At 41.6% G+C, this 13,372-nt stretch overlaps 1 protein-coding gene across 2 annotated transcripts in view; it reads right to left on the bottom strand.

Annotated features, from left to right (window-relative positions):
• Window positions 1-1,432: 1,432 nt before the first annotated feature.
• frmpd3 (FERM and PDZ domain containing 3) overlaps window positions 1,433-13,372 on the bottom strand; it is a 49,362-nt gene continuing 37,422 nt past the window's right edge. The window contains exons 6-15 of one of the 2 annotated variants that reach the window (XM_082549939.1): window positions 12,537-12,644; window positions 10,714-10,845; window positions 9,592-9,711; window positions 9,240-9,376; window positions 8,589-8,715; window positions 8,147-8,236; window positions 7,891-8,070; window positions 7,591-7,726; window positions 5,994-6,887; window positions 1,433-5,474 (exon numbers count right to left, since the gene is read on the bottom strand). In XM_082549939.1, coding sequence (XP_082406065.1) covers window positions 2,674-5,474; window positions 5,994-6,887; window positions 7,591-7,726; window positions 7,891-8,070; window positions 8,147-8,236; window positions 8,589-8,715; window positions 9,240-9,376; window positions 9,592-9,711; window positions 10,714-10,845; window positions 12,537-12,644 — 4,725 coding nt within the window. In that variant the 3' untranslated portion in view covers window positions 1,433-2,673. The remainder of the gene's footprint in view (window positions 5,475-5,993; window positions 6,888-7,590; window positions 7,727-7,890; window positions 8,071-8,146; window positions 8,237-8,588; window positions 8,716-9,239; window positions 9,377-9,591; window positions 9,712-10,713; window positions 10,846-12,536; window positions 12,645-13,372) is intronic. The other variant, XM_082549938.1, reaches the window with a different exon arrangement.

A 13,372-nucleotide genomic window follows, 5' to 3' on the forward strand; every position in this document is an offset into this window, starting at 1 on the left:
CACCCTTCCTGCTTCTATAGAAACCACAAATGTAAGCAGCAGCTATGGGCTGCTAATTAGATGTACTTGGTAAACTGATCATCTCTTAAGCAAGTGTGAGCACCTCTGTAAAAGCAGATGTTCTGACAGTGCTCATCTGCAAGATTCAGGTTTGTGATCAAAGGAATCAGCATCAATTTTACAGAAGCAATTAGTGCTACCCATCACTCTGGGAAAGGTTAAACGGCCATTTCCAAAGAATTTGAAGGCTATCATTCAACTATTCAAAAGTGGAAATCATTCAAGAAAGTTGCCAATCTGCCAAGTACTGGACATCCCAACAAATTCCCAGGTCACACTGTGCAATGCTCAGAGAAACTGCAAAAAAACCCAAGAGCTACATCTCAGTTTTTACTGGGCTCAGTTAGCATGTTAAATTTTAAACTTTATGACAGTTCAATTATAAAAAAACTAAACAAGTAAGTCTTGTTTGAAAGGTTACCAGGAGACTCTTCTCCCTAAAAAAACATGACAGCATTTGAACAGACCACAAGACCTCAGAAGTCTGTCTCTCCATAATTCACAGTGGTGAAAGCCCAAAACAACATATCAGCATAAACAGGACAGGTTTTGAAGCCACAGGAACTGGGAGTCATTGAGTCAACCATGAACTCATTTATCAAAATATTCTAGAGTCACATGTAAGGCCATCTGTCTGATGGCTAAATTGAGCTGTGCAACATGACACTGATCTCAAATACAGCAGCAAATCTACAGAATGTTTGAAAATGAAAAGAATCAAGGTGTTGCAATGGCCCAGTCAAAGTCCAAACCTCAATCGGATTCAAATGCAGTGCTGTGCATAAACAAATGTAAACTCCACTTTAAATAAGCAACTTTGCAAAGAAGTGTGGGCCAAAATTTCTCCACAACAATGGGATTGATGAATAAGTCAAAACAGAAAAAAATCACTTCAAGTTATTCCTGTTAAAAGTGGTTCTGCAAGCTACTGATTCACAGGGTGTCACTGGTTTTTTTTTTTCAGACACTGCTTCTACAGTTTGGCTTAGTTTTTGTAAAAAGAAATTTAAAAAAAATAAAATAATGACATGGTGCACCGGATCATGTGTTGTTATTCATCTGAGGTTGTTTGCAGTTTATTTTAAGACCTTTTGTGGACCAGATGATTTCTTAAATCATGCAAACCATTAGATTTAAAACTGACTGATCAATCTTATTTTTATTCAAAACAGTAAGTTGCATTTCCTGTGTATTTTTGTTATTTAGCCCAATTGCCTCTGATAATTGGTAAAAGGTTTCACAGCACTTTCTTTTAATAGCACATCCACTACACACGTTAGGCTGGCATAAATTCTAAAGGTTCTTGCTGTAATTTCCAGGAATAACAAGAGGATGAGACACAAAGAAGATTTCAGACAGGAAATGATGTGTTAGTTTTATTAAAATACATAGAAAACTACTTTATGTGTTCTTAAATATTTGCTAGATTGCACAATGTGTAACAGCACATAGAAAGCAAATTTGTTTATATTGTTTCTGAAAACTTAAATAAAAACAGGGGAATCTTTTAAAATTGATCAGCATTCACTTTTAGGAGATGAATTGTGAAAAAAAAAATAGCGGCATTAACTCTCTTGGAAACAGCGAATCAAACATTAAAAGATACAGTTCAACTTCAGAACTAGTTTCAGAGGTTGTGCAAAGTCCTAAGGATAAGCCTACTCACTTGCAGGTGGGTGTGTATAAACTATTGTTAACAATTGGTGAGGTGCAAGTGAGCTATGGATTAGTGGTGGCATAAAATACAGTCTGTGTTACTAAGTACATTGTGGGTATGCCTTCTCTGCAGCAGAATGAGGTAACAACACTCATTACTGTACCGTGAATAAGATTGTGACTTGAATCTATGCTACATTTTCTGCCCTGAGCAGGTCTGTTTCATACCTGCACCTTTATAGTGAGAGAAAGGGCATGTGTTTATCAGTATAGTTAAATATTTATACTTGTCTTTGAGTGCTTTTCATTTTCCAACACTGTCACTTACATTTTGACTCTTGTATCAGTATTTCACACTGTCAACATAGCTAGCAGAGACCAGTTTGCATTACAACAGAAAATTCAATAAACACAAACACCATCTAACACCATCTAACCAACCAGCCAACCCTTTGGACTACGTACTTTACAGAAGTTGCTATACTTGACGAGACTTCTGAAATATTTTTGTCCAAAGCATACATTTATTTCTGATGTGTTATAATTTTAATAGTTCTCTTGTTTCAATACATTTCAAATATATTCTTCACCTTTTTTCTTCACAAAACTTTATATTATTTGCTAGGTAGACACAACTCAAATATACATTACATATAAAATATTATACTATAATCATTTATGTATATTGTGAATATTGATATGAGGTGATTAGCCCTGTATCATCCAGTCTGTGTAGGGTTCATATCCCATTGTGCATTAGTTTGGTGTATCTTTCTACTTCATAATAAGATCCACGAGGCTACCTCAGGGCCTGTAAACATGTGATGGAACAGTTGCATTGCAATTTTTACTGAAGATGATTCATTGCACATCTCGTAAAAAATGTAAATAATAAATAAATAAACAATGAATTTGGATAGAGTTGCCACCCACATTCGGGACTGTTCTGATTTCATCTTACTGCAAAGGCAAAGTTTTGATGGGTCGAGTGAGGGAGCTCATGTTATTGGCGTTGGAGGAAACTTGGGGGCTCACTGTTTTTGTCGGTAAGCTGCTTGAGTGCCCCATTGACTCTTCTGCTGCACGCAACAGCAAAGTGTAATTGATGGCAACTTCCTCAACTTTTCTCAACAGCTGCAGCCTTTGGGCTTCTGAACGAACCCCTCTGACCAGTTTGATGAAAGTCTGAGTTAGTTCACACAACACTTGAAAGCTAGCCGTGACAACAGCAAGCATGCGTGTTGGACTTTTTTCAACACTCGCCACTCTCCGACAAGATGCTCTGAATTCTTTGAAGCGCACAGCCAGCTCCTGTTTGTACTCTGTAATCCGTGAAGGTTGAAGGCGAGCCTCACCCTCAGCTTGTGGGGTGTTAGCACAGTGACGCAGGATAGCCAACAACTCATTAGCATCCAATTGAGCATTTAGAAAACCATCGGGCAAGCTAAACGTTTTCCCTTGTAAAGCCTGCACCCGAGCTAGGCTCCCCTCCAGTGTACCGCAGGCTCTCAGGTCAATCTCCTGCATCTGAGGTTCCTCCTCTTCCACCTCCTCTTCGTCCCCGCTGCAGTCCTCGGCATTAAGAACCTGGAGGGTTTTGCTTACGACAGGAAAGGTATGTGAGTCCAGCTCCATGCCTGGAAGGACCTGAAGGGGTATTGAGTATGAAAGTTCATCTTTCTCGCTGCTTTCGTCTGCAGCCTCACACTTCCGGTAGCAAAAACAGAATGAGCAGCATTTGTCTTTGTCATCACTGTCTTCGCTAGGTATGGTCAGCAACACCTCTCCAGTCCCTTCTTTGTTTTCACGCAGTAGTTCCTCTCCCTGAATGAAAAACACACCCTTTTTCCCTTTCCCCTCCTGGTGGGACTGAGTGTGGACTGGCTCTACTGGGGTGGGGAGCCTCAGCCCTGTGGCTCTCACTCTCTCCATCTCCTTCTCGAGACTTTTGGCTTTGGGTTTTACCTCAGCATACACAGGTGTGCTAGTGCTGTTGTCCAGTTCTCCAATGCTGTATCGCCTCTGAAGCTTCTTATATTGTGGCGCTCCCATGCAATCTGTTTGAGAAGTACAGGTGGGCAAGCAGGAGCCATGTTCTCCTCTTGGCTCTCTTGACTCAAGACTTGTAGATCGTATTCGTGTGGTTTTGATCTCCAAAGTCTGAGGTCTCCTCGTAGCACCTTGGGTTTGAGGGGCTTTGGAGACTGCAGGAGGGGTCTTCGAGACAGTTCTCTCTCTACCTCTGTTTTGAGTCTCCGTTGTAGAGCCAACCGGTGTGTCAGGTAGTCGCATCCCCCTACACATTCGCTTGCAGTCACAACTGCGTCGCTGCTCCCTGGAGATCCCTGGTGCCTTAAGGACTGGACTGGAACGGAGCTGGCAGGAACAAGGAGTTCCTGAAGGTACGGGTGAGGAACCTTGGGGCATAAATTCTCCCTGCGATGACTTTGGTTTCAGCAGCTCCTCTAAAAACTCTAGCTCATACTGGCGAACTTTCTGCAGCTGAGCCCTGCGCTCATCTGTTTCTCTTCGCATTCTCGCTGGAAATGTGGCTGAAAGAAGATTTCTAAAGCTCAGGAAGGGAGCACTGCGCTGGGACTTCCCCTTACCACTGCTCTGTTTCTTCAAATCTCTGGCAGGGAGAGTGGAGACTTTATCTACAGAGTGACTAGGGGTTGTTGGATCATCTAAAATAGGTAAGGATTTCACTGGGCATTTCTGCGACTCAGGTTGTGATTTGTCCAGGGCACCCTCAGTTTTGCTTTCAGCTGTTTCTTTTCTCTCCGCTTTTGGAGGCAAACGAGGGGAGTACTTGGTTTGTATTTGTGGGCTGGGTTTTGCCAAATTAGGTTCTGGTCCTATTTTCGCCGCATTTTCTTTGTTGTTAGCCAGCTGGAGACCTTTGGCTCGAAGGCGCTCATCATCTGTGGGAGATGAGGATTGAAACACGACTATTTTCTGAACCTGTGGGTCTTTTAGTCTCAGTTGAGATGTAGACTCCTGTTGTACTGGACAAGTACAGAAAAGGTCATCAACTGGCAGAAGTTCTGTAGAGGCTGAAGGCTTCATGGTCTCACTAGAGGCAGTCTCGGCATCTTGGCACATGTTAGAGGGGGAAATCTTGGCAGTGGCAGTTCTATCCACAGACAAGAGACTAGGTAAGGCTTTGTTTGCAGGGTCTGTATTGAGAGGTACTGCTGTCTTCCCCTTTATACCATCAGAGATATTTTCTCTCACTGTCTCCCCAGAAGAATTTACTAACTTTTGATCTTTGCTGACTTGCTCTGTGTGTGAAGCACCAGAAGCCTTAAGTTCCACAGGTGGTTTAGACGGGGGCTCTGGGGTGTTTGCTTTGGTGGGTGCTTTTAATTCCCCTTTCGATTCAATCTGAGTAGTTTCATGATTGCCCGCCTGTTCTGTCACAACACTGAGAACCGCAGAGTCCTGGCTTGGGCTGACTTTAAAGGGAACAGTCTTGCTCAGGATTACTTGCTTGGGTGGACAGCCAGCACGGATCTGACCCACGGAGAAGGCCCCAGTCCCTATGGTCTTTGCAGTGCAGCCAGGGATTGCCAGGGGAAAGTCACGGCGGCAGAGGATCCGATCCTTGTTGATATGGTGAGCCAGCAGGTAGGCCTGGTTCTGGTTCTGTTTCATAGCCGACACCATCTCAGAAACGTCTGTCAATTCAGAAGAGTTGGTCTCATGGCCTGAGTCCAGTGATGACTCAGGTGTAATAGCAGCTAAGACAATCAGGCCTGAAGAGGAGAGCAACACAGTATAATGTTAGAATAACACACGAAATTAAAAAAAGAGAACATTTTCATAGTGTTCTGTGGAAACTGATATTTCCAGCTGACTGATAAAATTGTGATAATGAAACTGAAAATCAGTCGGGATCAAATCTCTTCAGATAATTTTATGCATCAATGGGTTTTCCACACAAGACACAAGAGTACTGTGGGTTGCGTGTGCACAGCTCTATGAGTGTAAGTGCCTCTATTTTAGGCAGATATAAAAATTTGGTTGGCTTGTTTTTTTAAGCACACGACTTAAATAGGCAGCTACTGATTCCTTATTCATGCAAAATCTGCTATTTTTTAGATGACTGACAACATTATTTTAAGCTTAATTAAAATATCTTTCTAGTTGGATATTAATGAACTAAAATGATGTATTGCAAATGTATGGTAATACTGTTTACTGGCAGTACATAATCCATGGCCTGTTTTGTACATGTGTATTTTGAGAACAGTGGCATGACTGAGGTTGTTGACCTGCAGTCTGTGTTGGCTGTTGAGGGTGATGGGGGTAATCCTCAGAGGCAGCCAAAGCTTCAAGTGCCTGTAAGGTGGACACCAGAGCGTCATCAAGCTCCTGGGCATGATCTCGGACCGTTCTTGTGGCCACATTATCAATAAGTGTCACAGGCACATCTTCCTTTGCCTGGGACAGCTTTCCAGAGGCGACCGCGGTGCTGGCACTGGTACGAGCCTTCCTCCCTCTCTTTGGGTCATCCTCATCAGAACTGTTGTCCCTGAAGCCAGGTGGTGGGGCAGCAATGGCAGGTGGTGGTGGTTGCAGCTTCTCTCCACCGCCAACTGCCTCTTCCTCGTCCTCTTCTTCATTCCCAGGTGGTGGTGGTAGAGCTGTCAGGTCAACAGCTCCTCCATCTCGGGAGGCACAAGTACTGGAGCAGTGTTTCCCAGAGCTTCCACTGCTGTTCATTGCAGGTGAGAGACCCTCTGCCCTAAGCCTGGCTTTGCAGGAGTCACAGAAGTATCGTGACGTTTTCTGGGATTGACCCATTGTTTGTGCTCGGATTCTAAATCCAGCATTCTCCACTGCTGGGTTTTCTAAAACTCCGGCTATTTCCTCTGTACTTTGCTGGGTGGGATCTGACTTTGTGCGGGGCCGTCCGGGTGGCTCCTGTGAAATAAAGTTCTCATTGATGTCGAGTTCTGCTTCGGCATGCGTTTGGAGATCCTGAAATTGTTGTTGTTCTCGAAGGTGGACATGACACAGGCCTAGATGCTGAGGTTCTGCGGGAACCACGGCCCTTGAAGACCCTGACTCCCTGTGCGAGCTTTCCCTCTCGTCTCCTCGTCGCCCTCCACTTGGCAAGCTGGCTGCCCCAGAGCGTGGGTGTGCATGGTAGGAACTTCTGTAATCTGAGGATAGAATTGTCAGAGGAGTGGAGAGTTTGAGGAGTTAAAAACTAATGGGGACAGAGAAGATCCAGATGGAAAAGCAGGCGGCAGCTGGTGGTCACATGGGGATTATTTATTTAAAAAATGAAAATTGAACGTTGAAGTTTGTTTGAAGTTAGAAGGTTAGATTCAGTGGGATGTGATGATAGAATGGTACTGTTCTTCTTTGATGTAGACTAAAGGTTGATACAGCAGATGGAAGCAGATCTGTTCATGTCTGGACAGCAAATGTTTATGATTACAGCAAAAATACATTTCAGTTAATCAGTTTCAGTTGATATTTTGTGTAAAAGTGAAATATGGACTACTTTTTTTCCAAATGAGTCAAGATGGAGATGGGAAGAGAGACAGCAGAGGGCGCCATGGGATGGGATTTCCAGGATACTCTGGATAATCAGGTAATGATTTCAAGCAGTGTCCATCAATGTCCATGAAGACTGAACATAATGAAGACTGCCAATTTCCCGACATGCAGTGTCTAATACGAAACCGGAAGAAAGACACTTATACGACTCTGAATGTGTGATGTTGTTCAACTTAAACTATTAAGGAAACAATGTTGTATTCTGTAGTTTTAAATTAAATCTTTACTTGGGCGTGGGCATGTAGTTCAGCATCAACATGGCATTTTGCAAATGAACAACAGAGGTTAAAAGTGACATACCTGCCTTGGTCAGCTGCGACTGACCCGGGGTTCTAAAGTAGATTGTACGTTTAGGATCTACAAAAAGCTTGAAGTAACCAGAGATGAGGCACGCAAAGTTACTGGCATCAGGCCATTCCATGAGGAGAACCAGTGGCTGTAAGGGAATGTCACGAAAGAGAATTAGGAGACTTAATAGGGGACAAGCATAGACCTTATCAAATTTAACTGTTGACCAGTGTATACTAAACAATTGTAGTATTTCCAAAGTTAAGTTTTAAACTATTGTAATATGAAACTTTTGGCACTTTGTAATGATACCTTGGCCTCATGGATTGTCACCTCCACACGAGCCACTCCCTGGCTCTCACGGTAGAGCTGGATCTTAGACACCCGACTGAACTCGGCCAAAACCGTTGTGAGGTTATTTTTCAGATCAATAACGTGACTGATGCCATGTCGAGGACCCACCAACAGGGTTGTAGCTGATTGTTTCTCCTCCTACAGAAGAACACAGCAACTTTACCATGATGGATGGATGGACATTTTACAGACGAATGATCCAAAAATATATTACCAGTCCAACAGTATGGAACAGTATTCCACCAAAAGGTGGAAGGTCATTGAGCACACGCATGTACTGCAGCTTTCCTTGCAGTGGAGGGACCTGTCAACAGAATGATAAAGAAGAATCTTTTAATAAAGACCAGTCCACCTTTAGTGCTCCATACAGCCTCTTAGGGGCACTCTTGAGCCACAGTTCTTTCTAATAAACTCTTATGCAACAGTTACATCTGTAAGGATGAAGAGCTTGTCGAAAGGAATGATTATCAAGCAGACATAAAGATTCTATACAATAAACTAAGATCCAGCAGAGGTTTTGGGTTTGCATTAATAGTAATCAAGAATATGGAGCATTTGCATGCATATACATATAAAATCATCCAGCAAGATACAAGCTATTGCAGTCATTAAAATGGTTTAGATTTTTACTGATAAAATGTTTTATATGAAGAAACCTTGTTCCCCGATGGTGGTGGATGCTGGTATGTCTTCAGCAACTGAGACAGGGATTTGCACACGTTTTTCTCCTTTACTGTTGGAAGTAGAGTAAGTGGAAGGAAAGGCTCTAGACCCCACTCTTTTCTGTGAAAACACAGAGAAGGATAGCAGAAGTGTACGCAAAAGACAAACAGAGTGGCGTGCAAGAGTACAAGGAGGATGTCATAACTGCAGGACCAAAGAAGTTTTCTTTCATCCTATCGGAAGATGTAGTGAGCCTGGCTGACATCTTCTACCAGCGCTGGTTTGACATGGCTATCCTAAGTCTATTACAAGCACATTGAACCTGTTCTGCTTCTGTGGTTGTGATAGTCGAAGCTAATTACTTGCTAGGTCGAGGTTTCGAAGAGTAAGTGGGCAAGTTGAGGGAGAGATGTAATTTCACAAAGCAATGGCTTTCTTTTTTTCATAATGACCTGCAGAAAATGATCCTTAAGTATTTGAGTTTTTAATACTGCTGGGATTAATTATTAATCATTTAGATATTGTTGAATGAACAAACGTCACTAAGGGACTCAGAATGGTTAATGAGGTTAAGAATGCAATAGATCAGGGGTTTTTTTTCCCCCTCTATAATTTCTGAAAACGTCACTTTTTTGTGGACTTACTCGACATGCTTGAGGGAGATCTTCTGATTGGGCCTTGCAGAGGACACAGTGATGTAAATATGAAGTGCGGCCAATCGTAACGTGACGTCTGATTTCCAGTCCATGCCAAAACGCTCCTTGATGACATCGTTGCGACTCTGTGAGGACATGATGACACATTCTCTGTATAGTGCTCTTTCCAAATTGTTTTTAAAATGTATTATTGATTTGTTTCGATTTCCTCATATTCCCAAAGAACAACTGCAAGAAAACTGTTTGCTCTGGCTCAAACAGCACTTTGAGGAGATGGCAACTTCAAAAGTATCATGACTGTTGACATCTGTTTTAATCTTCCTTTAATCCAATGCTTTACCTGTATATAAAGGTACTCAAATGCAGCGGGGTCCCTTCTTAGCAGATCTGCAGGGTCCTTGGGAAAGAAGCAAATGCGGAACAGACACTTCATCCCTTGGAAATAGGTTCTATGCACCACCTGTGGGAATACAATTATATCAACCACATACCAAATAACTTTGATTTTATTCACATATTGCAGTATCATTTTCATTTATTTCATATTTCATTTAGTCATTTCAGTATCATTTAAGTGAAGAGAGAAGACTGATGCATCATGAATCAATCTGCACTATCTTGGCATTTCACGGTGAGTTCTGTTTATGTGTCATTTTAGTCAAGGTGTAGTACGGCAAAAATGTTTAATGATCAAAATCACCTGCTGAAGTTCAATACGGGGATCAAAATGGAAAAATAGTTATTTAAGTGACCTTAAATGTGGAATGGTTGTTGGTGCCAGATGGGTGATTTGAGTATTTCAGAAACTGATGATCTACTGCAGGGGTCTCAAACTCCAGTCCTTGAGGGCCGGTTCCCTGAAACTTTTTTATGTGTCCCTTTTGCAACACAGAGAATAATCCAAAAAAAGAGAAAATATTCAGGAGGTCTGTGAGAAAAAGTGGTTTTTGATTGTTGGTTGTTGATGCCAGTGGTCAGGAGAGAATGGCCAGACTGCTTCCAGCTAATAGGAAGGCAACATCACTTAACCAAGGTGTGCAGAAGAGCATCTCTGAATGAACAACATGTCAAACTTGTGTGGTCAAGAACAGGGAACTGCAACCAGAATTGATGAGAAGACAACTGGAAAAAGGCTACCAGGTCTGATGAATTTCAATTTTTGCTCAAACAATCGTGGGAACCTCTGGTATAGCAGTAGGCAATACTGCTTCTCAATAACAAGGGCTGTGTTTTAATCTGCTGGTTATCTGAAGATACTGGATTTATTGGTAGGGGAACATGTCCTATCAGTTTCATGTAAATGTAGTTATAAAAAAACTTTTCAGTGACAACAACTTTTGGTGGGTAGGCTTTTGTTCTGTTATTATTTTTTAACACAGAAAATCACTTTTAACATAGCATGTATAAAATTTGAAGTGTTTTTAGACAAGTCTTCTTCTTTTTTTCATTCTAGGTTTCTTACATGTGTCAGTGGCTGGTTCTCCTGCAACAGATGCAACTTCTGATTCTGGTCCAGACCACCTGCCTCCAACACCAACGCAAAGTGCTCGATGTAGCGCAGTGAAAGGCGGTCCTGCAGGGAAGAGATCACATCCTGGAGGAAATGAGATGGAAGCAGATGAGTGACTGGGATACACTGCCTCAGTAAGAATACATTAAGCTACAAGAAATATGAACATTCATTCTACTGAAGCTACTTTTCACCTTGAACCCTTGAACCCCCCTCCCTCCATGTTTATGTGGTGCATTTTATCATTGATATCATTGTAGTGAGTATTTTCACTCAAATCTCTGTGCTTTGATATTATGTTTTGCCATTTTGTGCAGTAGAGAGCTTTTATAGATATTCTATATTGTGCACAGTGACTGCAACCGATTTAGGAAAATAATTCCAGCACGTTGGAGTGTGCAGGGAAAACATTTTACCTCAGTGCAGATCAGTATCTATGAATGATGTAGAGCTTCTTGTATCATCTTTCTAAAATGCAGAGAGTACCATCTAAGGGGACATTTATGACTTATCATTCCTCACTGCTGGCAATGCCTCAGGATAAGGTTTCATAATTTCTTCGGACTCTAAGTTGCACGGACATGAAAAAAGGAGTCTAATGTAGTGATGTTACTGCATTTTGGTAATGAATTTTTATATGGACTCTTATTAACAACTGCAAAAGAAAGCAAGTACACTAAATGCTTTGCTGCCCATCAAGAAGTTAGTTGACTTGTGCTGATGTATTCCAATAGCTGTCCCTAAAAGATAAGCAGTTTTAATGCTATTGATCTGTGTGCTTTGCATTAAATGACGCTTGGGGGAAGCCACACTATCAAGTGAAGGAGCCACAGAATGCAGCCGAAAACACCGCAGGGAAGCTTCTTTAGTTGACAGATACTCTAATAGCCATACAAGTAGGCATCCTCTTGTACCATTGATTAAATCTGCGGTATTGTATTATTGATCTGAGCTTTCTTATTATGCTGAAATTCCATTTAATTAGGCTGACAGGAGAGAGCTTCTGCTATCTCTCCTTTAAAGTGCTTCTGAGTTTTCTTTTTTCTTTTCTCCCTCACCCTCCATGAGCAGAAGAGAGATTTGTAAAATCTAATAGAGTCCATTTAATGAGTCTGCTCGGAGATGTCACACTCATCTTAGAGGCTGACATAGAGACAGAAATGACCTCTGTCTGACTGAATTCATTTGTTGCTTTATGACCTTAATCACTTTAATGAGATTTTACATTCCAGAAACTGCCAGGAAAAAAGTTTCATAGAATTAAAGCTATTTTTTTTTCTCTGTGTTTTCTGAAACCTGTGATTAATTAGATAAACTTTGAGGGCTCTTAGCTTGACAGATTTGTGGTTAAACTGTTTATTTACTTATGGCAATTTGATTGTGTTGATAGTCTTTCTGTATTCTGATCCAAAATGTACTTTAACGATTTATTTGCTACAAAATGGATTTATGTCGACACCAAAAAAAAAGAAAAGATGCAAAAACCAAAACACAAGATGGGTATGTATGATGAATGTACATCCATCATACATTTCCCTTTTAGTCTGACTTCAACTATATTCTCCAGCTTTTTTATAGCAAAACAATAAAGAGGGATGAGGGAACTGCAGTTTATCACCACGAATTATCACTTCACATCTTCATCTACTTCACGAGGAGCCATTTCAACCATAGTCAAATAAAATTAATGATTATAGGGGCACTAAGTCATTGCTGTAATCATGTGGTGATTCCTGTTGCCCTTTCCCCTGTGCTCAGCTGTAGGCTGTACGTACCCGAACAGTGGTACGGCTATCGAACGTAAATGACTTGATCTGTCCATTCTCCAAGAACACCTTCAACACATTTGGTATGAGTAGCAAAGAGTCGTCCTTGAGCATTGTCTGAAAGAGAAAAAAGTCCTGTGTTTAGCCCAGGAAAGGCATGTGTGAGCTAGTTTTGCTGTAAAAAAAATCAACACAATCAGCTTTACTCGTTGGCGAAAGGCAATAATAAAAAGCACTGCAAAGGGAGGATCTAAGAAACAAAGGGGCCTTACGAGAACAATAGAGTGATTCTTAACTGAACTCCGGACAGCCTCAAAAGGAACCTCCAGAGCCTGCCTTACGATGCCGAACCCATGCGTTGTATCATGATCAAAGAAAGGCCTATTCACTTTTTCTGATCTACCCATTCAATATGTATGCCATGCAAAGAAAATTGGATGGTGGGAGTGGAAGCACTCACTGCAGAGTAGGGTGAGGGAAAGCATAAGAGGACAAGCACTATTCAAGGTTACTGCTTTGGACTTAAAGCACACATTAATAGAAAAGTTGCGATATGTAGTTCGCGTCTTCTCCCGTTTCCCCCCTTTTTTTGCTAAAATGTGATGTGATACCACTCTTCCCTCAATATCATCTTTTTCAAAAAAAAGTCTTGCTCAGAAAAAAATGTTCAAGTTGTCATTGTGTAATTTCAAAGAGCTGCACTTGTGATCAAGAAAAAAAAGGTAGTGTAATGAGATGAAGTTTGAGTTGGTTTTACTGTGATAAGCCATAATGATTCTGCAGGAAATGGCCTCACAGCCCAAATAAAATCCTCCATAAACCTCCCTCCCAAAATCCAGCTCTGT

Source organism: Aulonocara stuartgranti (assembly GCF_965226115.1).
Source record: "Aulonocara stuartgranti genome assembly, chromosome: 2".
Taxonomy (NCBI): Eukaryota; Metazoa; Chordata; class Actinopteri; order Cichliformes; family Cichlidae; genus Aulonocara; species Aulonocara stuartgranti.